The sequence below is a fragment of the Taeniopygia guttata genome, chromosome 11 (assembly GCF_048771995.1).
Source record: "Taeniopygia guttata chromosome 11, bTaeGut7.mat, whole genome shotgun sequence".
In the NCBI taxonomy this organism is placed as follows: domain Eukaryota; kingdom Metazoa; phylum Chordata; class Aves; order Passeriformes; family Estrildidae; genus Taeniopygia; species Taeniopygia guttata.
The window spans coordinates 11,006,010-11,021,568 of NC_133036.1; the positions used below are offsets into that span (position 1 = coordinate 11,006,010).

At 64.2% G+C, this 15,559-nt stretch overlaps 2 protein-coding genes across 4 annotated transcripts in view; one reads left to right on the top strand and one right to left on the bottom strand.

Moving 5' to 3' along the window:
* Positions 1-4,983, top strand: CTU2 (cytosolic thiouridylase subunit 2). Of its 2 annotated transcripts, none has more exons than XM_030282155.4 (15): positions 1-474; positions 626-700; positions 1,767-1,845; positions 1,919-1,978; positions 2,073-2,133; positions 2,810-2,919; positions 3,002-3,285; positions 3,368-3,503; positions 3,584-3,715; positions 3,813-3,904; positions 3,981-4,072; positions 4,144-4,195; positions 4,346-4,412; positions 4,492-4,550; positions 4,626-4,983. In XM_030282155.4, the coding sequence occupies exons 1-15, from the start codon at positions 395-397 to the stop codon at positions 4,672-4,674; spliced, it is 1,428 nt and encodes a 475-aa protein (XP_030138015.4). In that variant the 5' UTR covers positions 1-394; the 3' UTR covers positions 4,675-4,983. The 2 variants fall into 2 exon arrangements, with proteins under 2 accessions (XP_030138015.4, XP_030138016.4); XM_030282156.4 differs by having other exon boundaries at positions 339-474; positions 630-700.
* The window catches only part of PIEZO1 (piezo type mechanosensitive ion channel component 1 (Er blood group)), a 26,905-nt gene continuing 16,262 nt past the window's right edge, over positions 4,917-15,559 (bottom strand). For both annotated transcript variants that reach the window (XM_072934500.1, XM_072934501.1), the window contains 31 exons: positions 15,347-15,547; positions 15,057-15,261; positions 14,871-14,975; positions 14,079-14,232; positions 12,654-12,897; positions 12,479-12,575; positions 12,223-12,391; positions 11,695-11,784; positions 11,506-11,579; positions 11,243-11,314; positions 10,818-10,915; positions 10,640-10,736; positions 10,307-10,381; positions 10,043-10,215; positions 9,847-9,969; positions 9,658-9,737; positions 9,322-9,580; positions 9,057-9,245; positions 8,594-8,867; positions 8,368-8,467; positions 8,117-8,264; positions 7,814-8,028; positions 7,542-7,700; positions 7,318-7,465; positions 7,024-7,212; positions 6,844-6,936; positions 6,561-6,733; positions 6,362-6,484; positions 6,200-6,279; positions 5,757-5,952; positions 4,917-5,677 (listed from right to left, as the gene is read on the bottom strand). In XM_072934500.1, coding sequence (XP_072790601.1) covers positions 5,428-5,677; positions 5,757-5,952; positions 6,200-6,279; positions 6,362-6,484; positions 6,561-6,733; positions 6,844-6,936; positions 7,024-7,212; positions 7,318-7,465; positions 7,542-7,700; positions 7,814-8,028; positions 8,117-8,264; positions 8,368-8,467; positions 8,594-8,867; positions 9,057-9,245; positions 9,322-9,580; positions 9,658-9,737; positions 9,847-9,969; positions 10,043-10,215; positions 10,307-10,381; positions 10,640-10,736; positions 10,818-10,915; positions 11,243-11,314; positions 11,506-11,579; positions 11,695-11,784; positions 12,223-12,391; positions 12,479-12,575; positions 12,654-12,897; positions 14,079-14,232; positions 14,871-14,975; positions 15,057-15,261; positions 15,347-15,547 — 4,653 coding nt within the window. In that variant the 3' untranslated portion in view covers positions 4,917-5,427. The remainder of the gene's footprint in view (positions 5,678-5,756; positions 5,953-6,199; positions 6,280-6,361; positions 6,485-6,560; positions 6,734-6,843; positions 6,937-7,023; positions 7,213-7,317; positions 7,466-7,541; positions 7,701-7,813; positions 8,029-8,116; positions 8,265-8,367; positions 8,468-8,593; positions 8,868-9,056; positions 9,246-9,321; positions 9,581-9,657; positions 9,738-9,846; positions 9,970-10,042; positions 10,216-10,306; positions 10,382-10,639; positions 10,737-10,817; positions 10,916-11,242; positions 11,315-11,505; positions 11,580-11,694; positions 11,785-12,222; positions 12,392-12,478; positions 12,576-12,653; positions 12,898-14,078; positions 14,233-14,870; positions 14,976-15,056; positions 15,262-15,346; positions 15,548-15,559) is intronic.

Below are 15,559 nucleotides of genomic sequence, written 5' to 3' on the forward strand. Positions count from 1 at the left end.
AGTGGAGCCGAGTGAGGGACGAGCGGAGCCGAGTGGAGCCGAGTGAGGGACGAACGGAGCCGAGTGCGGGGCCGAGCGGAGCCGAGTGAGGGACGAGCGGAGCCGAGCGGGACCGAGTGAGAGCCGAGTGAGGGACGAGCCGAGCAAGACCCTCCGAGAGTTACCGGAACTCACCGGGACCCACCGGAACCCACCGGAACCCACCGGAACCCACCAGCCCCAACCAGGACCCAACGGGACCCACCGGAACCCACCGGGACCCACCAGCACCAACCAGGACCCAACGGGACCCACCGGAACCCACTGGCACCAACCGGGATTCACCGGAATCCACCGGGACCCACCGGAACCCATCGGAACCAACCGGGATTCACCGGAATCCACCGGCGCCGCCATGTGCGACGTGGAGGGTGGCGGCGGTGGCTGCGGGGAGGACGCGGATCCGCCGCGCCGCCGCCGCGCACCGGCAGACAGGTGTGAGTCCGGTCCGGCCTCGGAACGGACCCCCGGGGCCGCTCCCGGTACCCCCCGGTAACATCCCGGGTATCCCTGGTGCTGCCCGGGGACCGGGGCCGCCCCCTTTAGCGGGTCCCGGTGTCCCCGGTGACCGGCCGTGTCCCCGCAGCCAGCCCCGGACGTGCATGAAGTGCGGGCAGGGCACGGCCGCGCTCGTCATCCGCGTCGGGGACCCCTTCTGCCGGTGAGGGACCGCGGGGACGGCGGGGCTGGGGACAGCGGAAATTGGGGGTGTCAGAAATTGGGGACATCAGAAATTGGGAATGTCAGAAATTGGGGACATCAGGGCTTGGGGACATCAGAAATTGGGGACATCAGGGCTTGGGGATATCAGAAACTGGGGACACTGGGGCTTTGGGACATGAGAAATTTGGGACGTCAGAAATTGGGGACACTGGGGCTTTGGGACATCAGAAATGGGGAACACCAGAAATTGGGGACATCAGAAACTGGGGACATCAGGGCTTGGGGATATCAGGGATTGGGGACACTGAGGCTTTGGGACATGAGAAACTGGGGACATGAGAAATTGGGGACGTCAGAAATTTGGGACACTGGGGCTTTGGGACATGAGAAATTGGGGATGTCAGAAATTGGGGACATCGGGGTTTGGGGACATCAGAAATGGGGAACACCAGAAATTGGGGACATCAGAAACTGGGGACATCGGGGTTTGGGGACATCAGAAATGGGGAACACCAGAAATTGGGGACATCAGAAACTGGGGACATCAGGGCTTGGGGATATCAGAAACTGGGGACACTGGGGCTTTGGGACGTCAGAAATTGGGGATGTCAGAAATTGGGGACACTGGGGCTTTGGGACATCAGAAATCGGGGATATCAGAAATTGGGGTCTTGGAGTCTCCAGAGGATGGAGGCTGGGGAGCTTTGGGTCTTGGGGACATCAGGGATTGGGGACATTTGTTCTCAGGGACGTTGTGTCTGGAGCACTGTGTTGTTGGGGTTGGGGGTCTCTGGGATTTTAAGGTTTGGGGACATTGGGTGTCTGGGACATGTGGCCAGACAACATCAAGGCTTGGGGACAGTGAATGTTGACACAGAACAGAGGGGACAGTAACGTTTGGGGACGTGGCTCATGGAATCTCTGGGATCTCGGGGCCTGAGGATGCTGTTTTCAGGGACGTTGGTCTGGGGGACATAAGGGGATTTTGGGGTGTGAGAATATGGGGTCAGGGGGTGTCAGCACAGGGTGTGGCTCAGGAGTCCCCGTGTCACCGTGTCCCCCAGCGGCTGCTTCCGCGAGTACTTCGTGCACAAGTTCCGTGCCATGCTGGGCAAGAACCGCGTCATCTTCCCGGGAGAGAAGGTACAGCAGGGGGACCGGGCCGGGGGGCCTGAGGTGGCCCCAGGGCCGGTGACCGTCCCCGCTGTCCCTGCAGGTGCTGCTGGCCGTGTCGGGGGGCCCGGCCTCCAGTGCCATGGTCCGGCAGGTGCAGGAGGTGAGAGTGGGGACGTGGAGGGGCTCGGGGGGCACACGGCTCGTTCCCCCCTCGCCCCACAGCTCACCCCACTCCTCACCCCACTCCTGTGCAGGGGCTCAGCCGGGAGGCGGCCAAGAGGCTCCGCTTCGTCCCCGGCCTCGTCTACATTGAGGGTGAGGGAGCCCCGCTGCTGCTCCTGTCCATGTGCATTCCCTGCTCCTGTCCATGTGCATTCCCTGCTCCTGTCCAGCTCTGCATTCCCTGCTCCTGTCCAGCTCTGCATTCCCTGCTCCTGTCCAGCTGTGCATTCCCTGCTCCTGTCCAGCTCTGCATTCCCTGCTCCTGTCCAGCTGTGCATTCCCTGCTCCTGTCCATGTGCATTCCCTGCTCCTGTCCAGCTCTGCATTCCCTGCTCCTGTCCAGCTGCCCATTCCAGCCCCATTCCCTGCTCCATGTCCAGCTGCCCATTCCCATCCCATTCCCTGCCCTGCTGCCTGTTCCCTACCTCATTCCCTACTCCCCATTCCAGCCTTGTTGCCTGTGTCCTGCCCCATTTCCTGCCCCACTGTCCGTTCTGTACCCCATTCCCAGCCCTGCTGCCCATTCCTCGCACATTCCCAGCCCCATTCCCTGCCCCAGCACAGTGTCCCCTGCACTGTGCCAGGGCCAGGGTGTTGCGTCCCTGGCCCCAGGAATGGGGCTGGGAATGTGGCAGCAGCCCTGGCACTGCCCCCCTGGCTCCAGGAACAGGGCTGGGAATGTGGCAGCAGCCCTGGCACTGCCCCCCTGGCCCCAGGAACGGGGCTGGGAATGTGGCAGCAGCCCTGGCACTGCCCCCCTGCCTTCCAGAGGGAGCCGTGCGCAGGCAGAGCCCGGAGCAGCGGGAGCAGACCCTGGCCCAGATGGAGACCCTGCTGCAGGCCACCGGCTTCCCCTACCACCTGATCCACCTGGAGGAGGTATTGGGGTGACAGGGGGACAGGTGCTGAGGTGAGGGGACACACTGGGACAACTTCCCCCGCATCCCTCTCTGCCCCACAGGCGCTGGAGCTGCCCCCGTCCATCTTACAGCCGGGGCCGGAGCGCGCCAGCACGTCCAACCCATCCGGCCCTTCCTACAAGAAGGCTGTGGACAGCTTCATCCAGCAGCAGCGGCAGGACGGGGACAGTGGCACCTCTCAGCCGGGTCACAGCACCCCGGCCAGGCCAGCAGGACCCCCGGCCGCCCCCCACCTGCCGGACGCTGCCCGAACGCAGGAGCTGCTCCGCGCCTTCGAGGCCACAACCACGGCCACGGCGCGGGAGGAGCTGCTGGAGATGCTGCGGTGAGGGGCTGACCCCGCTGAGGGCCAGCACCGAGGCCAGCTGGGCAGGGTGGCTCTGATCTGCTGTCACCTCGTCCCCCAGGACCCACCTGATCGTGCAGACGGCGCGGGACAGGGGCTATGCCAAGGTGATGATGGGCGAGAGCCTCACGCGCGTGGCCGTCAAGCTCCTCACCAACCTCTCCCTGGGGCGCGGCGCCTTCCTCGCCGTGGACACGGTGAGCTGGGGACGGTGACACGATGCCACGGGGGCACGGCTTGCTGGTGGCACAGTCCCCTGGCAGCCCTGCGCCCACAGGGCTTCACGGACCAGCGCCACGGTGACGTGATGGTGGTGAGACCCATGCGGGACTACACGGCCAAGGAGATCGCCTTCTACAACTTCTACTTCAGCGTCCCCACCGTCATCGTGCCACCCCTCTTCACCAAGGTAGGGGGTTCCCCGTGGTGGGGAGCCCACTCTGGGTGTCCCCACGGCAGGGACGGGACCCCCAGCACTGCCCTGCCCTCCCTGTTGGTTCCCACAGCGCCGGGAGAAGCTCAGCATCCACCAGCTGGTCGAGCGCTTCCTGCTGGGGCTGCAGGAGGAGTTCCCCTCCACCATCAGCACCGTGTACCGGTACGGGGGGTCCGTGTGGGGGTACTGGGGGTGTGGGGGGATTGGGGTGCACCCACAACCCCCATCTTGGCTGCAGGACTGGGGAGAAGCTGAGCCCGGAGCCGGCCAAGGCCCACAGCGAGTCCCAGCGCTGCCTCCTCTGCCTCTGCGGCCTGGACACCTATGGGGGTGAGTGGGGAGGGCACTGGGGGAGTTGGGGAGCAGCCGTGCACCCCTCAGTGACCCCCTGGCTCTTACAGAGGAGGAGCTGGCTCTGGAGCCCACGCTGATCCTGGAGGAGCCAGCAGCAGGGTGAGCACACGGGCTGGGGGCATTCCAGGATTCCACAGCCGCTCCCAGGCCACCTTGGTGGCACTGCTGAGTGTCCCTGTCCTCATCCCTGTCCCTGTCCTCATCCCTGTCCCTGTCCTCCTCATCCCTGTCCCTGTCCTCGTCCCACAGGGTTGAGAGCAAAGCTGCCTACATCCCCCTGCTGTGCTACAGCTGCCGCCTCACCTTCAAGGAGCTGGTGAGGTTTTTGGGGTGCTTGAGGGGGGTGGTTCTCGGGGCTGCTGGGGGTCCCCAGGCTCACGGCCCCTCTCGTGCAGGGTCCCCTTGCCACACTGCCACCCTACGTGCGCGCCGAGGGCCAGCGCAGGATCCGCAGGTACCGGGGCTGGGGGGCCCCTCCCCGCCTGCTCTGCCCCCGAGGCCGTGTCCATCCAGTGTCTGTCCCTTGCAGAGCTCAGATGGAGCAGAACCAGCAGAACCAGGAGTCCAGCGAGAGCTGAAGGGGCTGGGGACAGCAGGGGACACATCCCCATCCCACACTGTGGCACTGCTGGGGCAGGTGGCACTCCTCAGGGATACCCCAGGGGTTGGTGAGGACTCCTGACGCCCAGGCAGCTGCTTTTATACCCCATTTCTGTGCCAGCCAGGGGCAGGGAGAGTCCCCAGCCCCATTTCCTGGGGGCTGGGGTGCAGGTCCCTGGTTCCCCCCACCTCCCTGCCCCAGCTGCCTGTCAGCCAGGGAGGCCTCAAGTTTGTTTTATTCGGTATCTGTATAAATAAAACATTTGAATTATTTAAAAAAAATCAAACCCAAAGTCACAAGTGTCTAAAGTCCAACTGGGGCTGCCAGACCCCCTCTCAAACATGGGGGGCCATAACCCAGGACCCCCATCCTGGAGCTGTGGGGGGGATATTGCTTGAATTCAACCTGGTTCTGGAGCGGGGCTGGGGCAGGGAGGGGGCACGGGCTGGCTCTTGACCTCCCCATCCCCACCTGGCAGCCAGCAGTGCCCAGTCGGTGGGGGGACCACCTCCTGTCCCCCCTCCCCGGGAAGGCACAACGTGGTCTGTGCAGGTCGGACAGCTTCAAAGCAATGTAAGAAAAACCTCCAGAGAAACATCCTCCCTCCACGGGAGTGCCCAGAACCCCACATCCCACTGCCTCCCGGGCCGGGATGCGGCCCCAGCTCGGGGGGCTGCTTAAGGCATTGGCGGTGATGTCCCTGTCAGGGGGAGGCTGGAGCCCCTTCCCCTTAATTCTTCTCCCGTGTCCACTTGATCATGGTCTCGGGCGAGCGGTAGAGGAAGATGAGCTTGGCGTAGAGCTCCTCCTCCAGCTCCAGCTCGCCCGTCTCCCGCACCAGGAAGATGTCGTGGCACAGCTTCAGGATGCGATCCACGTAGGGCAGCTCCTCGAACATGATGGAGTGGGAGATCTCGCTGAAGAAGCCCCGCACGAACTTGCCGATCACCAGCACGATGGACACGTAGAGCCCCATGATCCTGCAAGAGCGGGACACGTCCTGGATCCCACCGGCAATTCCCTGCGGATCCCCACCACGCCCTGGCACCCTCCACATACCCGTAGCCAGCCAGGAAGCCCAGGCTGGGCGGGCTGACTTTGTCGTTGAAGATGATCATGGGGAGGATGTTGCCCTCTTGGGGTGGCGCGTCCTTCTGCCTCAGCACCCACCACTCCACGAAGTGCTCCCCGCGGCCGGAGCCCCTGCGCTCCCGTTTCAGCTGCACCTCCACGTCCAGGTAGCTGTCCAAGTCATCTGGAGAGGGTGACACCGTCAGGGCGCGGCACAGTGGCTGCTGTGCCCTTAAGGATGTGTTTTTTGGGGGCAGTGACACAGTGGGACTCGTGTCCTCGCTGTCCGCAGGGGCTGGCACCATCAGGGCTACTGCTGTGCCCCCAGCACTGATGTTTTAGGGAGAGACACACTGGGACTCCCGTCCTCCCTGTCTTCAGAGAGGTGCCACCAGTGCTGGTTTTCTTGGGGGGGACACACTGGGACCTACCTGGCAGCAGCTGCTTGATGGGTTCTGCTTCGCTGCCAGTGGGCGCCCGGATATATTTGGGGAAGAGGTTTGGCAATACCCTGCAAGGAAGCAGAGTGATAAGGGGGGGTTACACCATCCCACTGAGCACAGGGGTCCAGCCACCCCCTCAGGGACACTCACACGGGCTTATCCCTGGTGCCATCCAGCAGCTGGGCCAGCTCCAGGCGCTGGGGCGCGCCGGGCGCCAGGTCCGTGTCGTGTTTGCCGTAGGCGTTCTCCACCGTGCCCCCCTTGTTCAGGTCCCTGCGGGCACAAGAGGCTGGGTGTGGGCAGGAGGGCGCAGGCAGGGCTGGCTCCTCCCTGGCCGTGCCCGAGGTACCTCTGGAAGATCCAGGTGAGGTGCAGGGTGATGTCGGAGGAGCCGTTCTGCAGCTCCAGCCGCATCTGCTCGCGGCTGGGGGGGCTGATGCTCCACAGTGAGCCCGAGCTGCCCTCGACGCGGGCAGTCACGATGTCCTCCATGCCGTAGAGGCTGATGAACTGCATGGCCACCTGCCACCGGGGGGGACACGGCTCAGCCCTGCCCTGGGGGCTCTGCCAGACCCCTCCCCGGGCAGCCAGCAGGGATTTTTTTGGGGTGTGGTTGGCGGGGGAGGATTTACCGGCTCGCTCTCAAACTCTTTGGTGAGCTCATCGTATTCCTCAGAGGTGAAGGGCTGGATGTATTGCTGCTGGGAGCTCGTGCTGAACAGAGGCTGTGGGGACAGGGGGACATCAGCCAGGCAGGGCAGGGCACCCCGGTGTCCCATCCGGGCACCCCAACAGCCACCCCACATCCTCACCTCGTACCCCCCCAGCTTGAGGTTGACGGTGACATCGATGGGGTGGTTGATGATGCCCACCACGGAGCGCACCAGGGACATGAAGAGCAGCGGGAACCAGATGATGCCCACGAGGAAGAGGATGATGAGGCCGCCCATGCCATACTTCACCACCTTCTTCTTCTTCTGCCCCTTGGGCTGGGGGTATTTCTGGGGCGGGGGGGACAGCACACGGTGTAGGGTGGGCTCAGGGGGACCCCAACAAACTCCCGAGAGGGGTTTAGTGAGGGACCCTTCCTGGCACAGGGGATGTACCTTCTCAGTCTCCCGGCTGCACTTGATGATGAAGATGTTGGCGTAGATGTCCTCCACGCACATCCAGTTGGAAAGGGACAGCGTGGTGTCCGTCCACACCCAGTCCATGACGGCCCGCAGCTCCACCAGGAAGGGCACGAGGCGGAACCTGGGGGCACACGGGGACAGGGCAGTGGTAGGGCACCCTCAGGCTGCCCAGAGCCCCCTGTGGCCCCGTGCCGTACCCCTGGAAGAGGAAGAGGTTGAGGTGGTTGTATTTCTTGGTGAGGAAGTTGCCCAGGATGCGGGTGGGGTAGCCACAGCGGATCTGGTAGGCCGACAGCCCAAAGTAGATGCACTTCACAAAGTACCACAGCTGGGCCACCGTGTTTTGGCGGAACAACCTGTGGGAGGGACGTGCCACCCTTCAGCCACCAGCCGGGGCCACCCCGTGGGCTCGGGGACATCGAGGTGCCACACGAGGGCCGCGCTGTGCCGTGGAATCTTTGGGACGTACCTCTCGGTGACGTAGGGCAGGATGAAGAACATCCAGACGTGGATGCCAAAGACCAGGGTGACCTGGAAGATGAGCTTGCCCAGCACCGTTTTGCGGAGGTAGAGCGCGCGGTCGATGACCATGGTGCTGAACTGGAAGAGCATCATGAACAGGAAAGCCTCCGGCACTTGGTTTTCCGACAGCGAGGAGGTGATGTCAGCGGCCGCCGTGTGTTTCTGGGGTGCAGGAGAGGTCAGCATGTGGCCCGGCCGCACCCTGGGGTGCAAGCAGGACAGTCAGGGCCCGCTGGGACTCCCTGCTCACCCCAAAGGCCCAGAAGCCGAAGACGATGATGATGAAGTCGACCACGTCAGCCAGGAACATGTAGGCGTAGACGTCGGTGGCTGCACGGCTCTGCGTGTCCAGGATGTCCCGGAAGAACTTGCACACAGGCTGGTACATGTACTGTGCCCTGCAGGGACAGGGGACACGGAGGACACGGGGGACACGGGGGACAGGTGACTGGCACCACACCCCACAGCCCCCACCCCAAAAGCAGCACCGCCACGACTCACTTGGTGAGGATGAAGCCCTTGACCCGCAAGCCAAACGCCTTCAGCTTCCTTTGAGCGTGGCTCTCTTCTGACACCTCCTCCTCCTCCTCTTCCTCACCCCCTTGAAGTGAGGCACAGCATGGGTGACAGCCAGAGTCCTGCAGGGCCACATCCTGCCCGACCCCAGCACCCTGGGGTGCCAGCCTTGCTCCTCAGCAGGGCATGAGGGCTGGGAACTGGTGCTCACCTTCCACTGGAACCACCTCCAGCGTCTTCCTCCCCTGCTTCCTCCTGAAGCGGAGCTGCGTGGTCTCAGTCTCCTCTTCCTGCTCCACGGACTCGCCCTCTGGCTCCAGCTCCAGCCCCGTGGCTGCTCCCAGTGCTCCTGGCTGGGCTGGAGCCTCCAGCCCTTCCTCAGCCACTGCTGATGCTGAGGACACGGCTTCCTCTGGCTTCTCCTCCCCTTCCTTGCTCTCCTGCTTCTCATCCGTCGTCTTCTCCTGGTCCCACAGCCCATAGGACTGCGGAGGGACACGTCAGGGGTCCTGCTGACCCCAGCCCCACACACCTCGCTCCCCATCCTGCAGCATCCACTCCCACCAGCACTGGTGGGGAACCACGGCCGAGCACCCGGCACCCCCTGGGTTCTGCCCGGAGCCCCAGGAGCAGCTCCAGCTCCCCCCAAACGCCACCCACGGCCCAGGGCTCACCAGCAGCAGGGAGCGATGGAAGAAGAGGGCCAGGAGCTGCAGGAGGTCATACTTGATGTAGTGGATGGACTTCTCCAAGCCCAGGATGCGTGGTGGGAAGAAGGGCTTGCCCTCGTAGCGCAGCAGGGTGATGTAGCCATTCCAGGGGAAGAAGCCAAACTGGAAGAGGTATTTCACCACCACCGTCATCTGTGGGGACGCTGGGGTCAGTGGGTGGCAGCGGGGCCCGGTGGCATCGTCCCTTCGCTGGCCACCCCCTGCCCACCTCGGTGAAGAGGATGGCGGTCATCCAGAAGCGCTTGGTGGGCCGGGGGATGGAAAGCATGGCCCAGAGGAAGATAAGGATGGGCAGGAAGAGGGAGATGACGGAGCCTGTGACCATGTTGTTGAGGATGATGGTGAAGTAACAGAGCAGGTCGGAGTGGCCGGTGACGCAGCGGTACCCGGCCAGCAGCAGCTTCAGGAACCGGTTGTGGGATTGGTAGAACTGCTCCGACTCCTCCAGCTCGGAGACATACAACCTCCTGCAGGATGCAGGGCTGGGGTGAGCCCCCTGCCACCCCGTGTCCCCATCCCGCTGTCCCCGTGTCCCCCTGTCCACCTGCTCCTGAGGAGCTCACTGGCGGTCCGCCGGCGCTGCTGGGGAAGGGCCAGGAACTGCTGGGCATCAGCCACGTCCTCCTGGCTGCTGGAAGAAGGGGCAGCTCTGAGGCACCCGCTGGGGATGCCACAGGGGCAGGGGTGAGCCCCCAGCCCCACCTGTGGCACTGCCAGGGGGGTCTCTATGCACCTGCCTGGAAGTGCCGCTTTGGGAATCCGCAGCCAAGGAGCCGGGCGGGCTCAGCTCCTGCGGGAACTCCTCCGGGGGCAGCTCGTAGAGCTCATCAGGGAACTCCTCGTTTATCTCCTCTCCCTGTGGCAGGCAGGACGTCAGTGCCACCGTGGGCTGCCACCCCCCTGCAGGCCGGCGTCCCCCCCGGGCTCACCCTGGCCAGGCGCTGTGCCATGACGAATCTCTCGAGGCACAGCACGTGGGACATGTCCGTGTGCTCCCGGTTCTGGGTGTCCAACCACTTGGTCAGCCCATCCACCAGGGCCTGGCACAGCAGCCACAGGAACCTCAGCGTGTTCAGTGCCCGCTGCAAGACATTGCCACGCTCTGCCAGGGCAAAAAGAGGGGTGGAGGGTCACTCGTGCCCTCTCAGCCCTCCCCAGCACCCCCCTGCACTGCAGCCCTGCTGCCCACCTACCAGAACTTTCCACGTTCTCTTCCTCCCGGCCTTCAGCCCCCTCGGCAGCCTCCACCTCTCTCCTTGTGTCATCCCCTCAAAGGTCAGACCCCAAGAAGGATAAACATCATTTTTGGGGCTCTCCCATGCACCACCCCATCCCCTGCCCCTCCACATCCACCTTACAAACCAGGGTGGGCACCAAAGAAGCTGCACAGCTTCTGCCAAACCCCACCGTAGCCACCAGACAGTCTCCCCACACACCAGGAGCGCCCTGCCAGGGCACACCATGGGCACCAGGCAGGGCTGTGTCCCCTCCTGCCCCTCAGCCCGATTTTGGGGTGTCACACCCACCTGCAGCGCCGTTGGCACTGGGTGGCCGTGGCTGCTCGGGCTCCTCCTGCTGCCGCAGCACCGTCCTGGTGTTGGTCACCCAGGCCTGGTAGGCGAGCTGGAGGGGGACAGGGGCCATCAGCACCCTGGGGACACTGCCAGCCCTCCGGCTGCTCTGCAGTGCCCCAGCCCTGCTCACCTGGAAGGCGCTCAGCCTCCCCGGCCGCAGCTCCTCCTGCGCCTCCTCCTCCTCCTCGCTGTCCGACTCGAAGAGGAAGTATTCCCCGGAATGCAGCACTGCCGGGGGGGCACAGGGTGTCACGGCACAGCCAGGGCCGTGGCAGGGGTGGCACACCTCAGGCTGTCCCCGCTGCCTGGCACCGAGGACACCCACGGGGACACCAAACCAAGGACTCAACCACCGCGTCCCCACAGCGGTGTCCCTCCGGACGTGAGCGACGCCGGCGACCCCAAACCCAGCCTGGCACCCCCAGTCCAATCCCAGTTAGTGCTGGGGAGCAGAGAAGCTGTGGTTAGTGCCCTGGGGACAGGGGACATGCAGGGTGTCCCCCGGTGCCCTCTGTGAGGGGCTGAGCCCCTCACGGCCCCGTGCCGGGGCTGTACCTGTGGCGTGGTCTAACCACGGCCGCCACCAGCGCTGCCTCTGCCGGGACGGGTCTGCTGGGCTGCCGGGCGCTGTGGGATGGCAACGGGGTGAGCAGGGCCCTGCTGGGGCACCCACCCTGCCTGGGGGGCACTCGGGGTGGGAGACATCCTCACAGCGCTGCGCGGGGCTCCACCAGGACGGGCACTGGCCAAGGGGTCATGGTGCCAGCTGTGTGTCCACAGAGGGGTTGGGGACACAGGAGGGACCCCCCAGCTCTCACCTGCCCCTTCCTGCTCCGGGCTGGTGGTCTGCTCCTGGTGGTACTTCTGCTGCTTGGCTCGGATCCGCTCCATCCTGGGGGAGAGGATGCTGCAGAGCCCGCTGCCCCAACCCCACAGGGGCACCCCATACGCAGGGGGGTCCCAGGGTGCAGGGAGAGGGGTCCCAGTGCCCCCCAAAACCCACTCACTGCCGCTTCAGCTGGTCCAGTGACCTCTTCTCGGCTAGCTGGTGCGAGCGCAGGCTCTTCATGATGCTGGCCTTGAACAGCGCCACACCCCTGGGGGACAGGGACAGTGGAGGGTCAGAGGGTGTTACGGTGAGCTCCTGGACACCCTTTTGTCCCCCCTTTCCCCGGGCCTCTGTGGCTCTGATCAAGATAACCCCTGGATCCTCCCCCCTGCCCCAATGGGGTTGGCAGGGAGCCAGGAGAGCCCACCCTGTCCAAAACCTATATAGACCCCTGAAACTTCCTGCTCTTTCTCTTTTGCCCCGCTCTCCATGGACACCACAGAATAAAGAGAGCTGTTCCAACTTCCCTGGGGTAAGAGCCTCTTTTGAATACTTTTCCCTCTCCTGCTATTTCCTCCCCTCACAGCCCCATATCTCTGAGTTAGTCGGATTCATTCGGGGGGCTGCGTGGAGGGGGGGAAAACCATAGAAATAACAAGAGGGGGCCTCCAGCACGCATGGAGACCCTCCAGAACCTCAATCCCACCTGGAAGCCTGCAGGGCAGAGGCTCGGAGGTTCCACATGACGTGCAGGTAGTAGGAGCTGAGGAAGATGCGGCGCTGGAGCAGCAGGAAGAAGAAGCAGATGCTGTCCCACATGATGCCGGCCTCCTCCACGGGCAGCGTGCAGTCGTGGTCCTTGTGCATCGCCTTGGCTGGCAGGCAGAGGTGCAGGCAGAGGTGCAGCAGGTCAGGCAGCAGCCCAAAGCTGCAGCCCCCAGCCCCCCAGAGCAGCAACTCACGGTTGTAGTAGCCCTTGACAGTGCAGACGAGGCTGAAGAGCTGGATCACCCAGCAGAACCTGCTCTGCATCTGCTGCACGAAGACGCAGGACAGCAGCTGCGGGCAGAGAGGGCACACGGGGCTCTGTCACCACGCCCGGGGACACTGGGGGGGACACAGGGGATCACAACGCACCGACAGCATGTTTTTGGAGACGATGACGGTGATGTTGTAGAGGATGAGGCAGTCCCAGAGCGCCAGGCGGGCGCGGGCCGGCTTGCGCAGCATGGCGCTGCCCGAGAGCAGCAGGTAGAAGCAGGCCAGCACGTAGCCCAGGCCAAACAGGCTGATGCGGTTGCTGCCGGTGATGAAAACCACCACCAGCACCACCCAGAAGAAGTAGTGGAACACCACCACCTTCACCATGTCCAGGTAGGACCTGCGGATGGGGTGGTCAGAGCAGGGGCCATGTCCCTTCCCAGTCCCCCCACCACCCCTCTCGTGGGGGACAAAGGGCTTTGTCACAGTTTGTGGGTCCAGCACCATCACCAGGGGTGTCCTGGACCACCTCATCTCCTTCCAGAAGGGCCTCAGGGTGTCCCTGCTCAGCCATCATGGGGGTCATGTCCATAGGGACCCTGGCCCAAAGGGGTTCAGTGCCATTCCAGGGGATCCCAGCCCAGCAGGTCCCACTGCCTGAAGGTCCCATCCTACCTCAAGGGATCCCATCCCAGGGGATTTGCCATCCAAAGGTGGGATCTCATCCCTACCCCGAAGGGTTCCATCCCAGGGGGGAACCCATCCTGGCCATACCCCAGAGATTGGCATCCCACGGCTGGAATTCCAAGGGTGTGATTCCATTGTGCCCACACCCCAAAGGGTCTCACCCAGCTGGGTCTCACCCTGTCCATACCCCAGGGATGCCATCCCAAGGGGTCCCATCCCTCCCATACCCCAGGGATGCCATCCCAAGGGGTCTCACCCAGCTGGGTCCCATCCGTCCCATACCCCAGGGATGCCATCCCAAGGGGTCCCATCCCTCCCATACCCCAGGGATGCCATCCCAAGGGGTCCCATCCCTCCCATACCCCAGGGATGCCATCCCAAGGGGTCCCATCCCTCCCATACCCCAGGGATGCCATCCCAAGGGGTCCCATCCCTCCCATACCCCAGGGATGCCATCCCAAGGGGTCCCATCCCTCCCATACCCCAGGGATGCCATCCCAAGGGCCCCCAGGGATGCCATCCCAAGGGGTCTCACCCAGCTGGGTCCCATCCCTCCCATACCCCAGGGATGCCATCCCAAGGGGTCCCATCCCTCCCATACCCCAGGGATGCCATCCCAAGGGGTCTCACCCCATCCACACCCCAGGGATGCCATCCCAAGGGGTCTCACCCCGTCCATACCCCAGGGATGCCATCCCAAGGGGTCCCATCCCTCCCATACCCCAGGGATGCCATCCCAAGGGGTGTCACCCTCCCATACCCCAGGGATGCCATCCCAAGGGGTGTCACCCTCCCATACCCCAGGGATGCCATCCCAAGGGGTCTCACCCCATTCACTGCCCACAGGGGATCCCATTCCCGCGGCCCCAGCCCCGCTGTGCCGGGGGTGCCCACCTGCAGTAGATGAAGTTTGGGGTGGGGTTGTGGCGGTCCTGCTCCCGGTCCAGCCGCTCCGAGTTGTCCCCGGCCGCCTGCAGCCACGGCTCGGAGCGCTCGGCCTCGAAGACGCGCCACTGCTGGGCCGCGCACAGCAGCAGCATGAAGTCATCTGGGAAAACACGGCACCCCCAAAACGCTGTACCCCCCAAACCCTTCCCCAGGCACGGAGCATCCCCCTCCTGAGCTGGTTCATTCCCTCCGGGCAGGTGTGGCTCTCCCCAGCCCCACCTCCTCTTTAACCAAGTGTGGATCTCTCCAGGCCCCTCCTTTTCCCAAAAAGTTGGTGGCAAAACAATTAAGGTCCCCCAAAAAGGGGTGGGGTTTGCCATTACTCCTTCTCCAAAGGGGGGTGTGTGATTTAAGCTCTGTCTCCAAAAGAGTGGGGCTCTTAAAGCTCCTCCACCCCTCCTGCCTGTCCTTCCCCCATCCTGGATGGAGCCAAAGGATGGCTGGGGAGTTCCCAGAGGTTGGGGGGGCTGGAGCAGGGGGACAGGGCACCCCATGGGCACAGAGGTGCCAGGGGCTGGATTTGGGGGGCCAGAGGACTGCCATGGGCTGTGTCACCCCATGAACAGGGGACTGCCAGGGGCTGGAGTAGGGTGGCAGGGCACCCCATGGGCACAGAGGTGCCAGGGGCTGGATTTGGGGGGCCAGAGGACTGCCATGGGCTGTGTCACCCCACGAGCAGGGCACAGCCAGGGGCTGGAGCAGGGGCACAGGGCACCACATGGGCAGGGGGCTACTCACTGATGAGGTTGGTGGATTTGGGAGGCTGGAAGAAGTCGGGCAGGTAGAGCCACTTGATGAGCGCCGAGTTGAGGGGAATGGTGTGGCTCCAGCGCCACGGATAGTCTGGGGCAGAGGGGCACCATCAGTGCCAGGGCAGGCCAAGGGTACCCCACAGAAAGGTGGGGTGCCCCCCGTGCCCCTTACCCATGCAGAGGGCGGGTGGCATCCCCAGGCACAGCAGGTACTGGTAGAGGAAGAAGATGAGGAGGAAGAGGCAGTACTTGGGCCAGAGGCGGGCGATGGCCGCGCGCCGCCGCCGCGTCAGCATCACCACGAGCCAGCAGCCGTGCAGGATCACCAGGAAGTTCATCCGCTGCCCGATCACGTTCACCATCATCAGGAAGCAGATCTGGGGGCGCAGGGGGGCGCAGGGCTCGGCACGGGGACGCTGCGAGCGCCGGGACCCCCACCCTGCACCAGGGCCACGCTCCCACCTCCAAACCAAACTTGTAGTAGAAGTAGTTGATGAAGTATTTGGCGCAGCTGACGAGGCCGAGGTCGAGGTGCTGGCGGGAGATGTCCTCGAAGACGGTCTCGGTGACGGGGGCCACCAGCTGGTGCTTCTTGCGGTGGTACTGCTGGCGCCGGTACACCACGGCCTCCAGCACCAGCAGCAGCAGCACCTGCAGGTGGTTCTGGGGGACAGG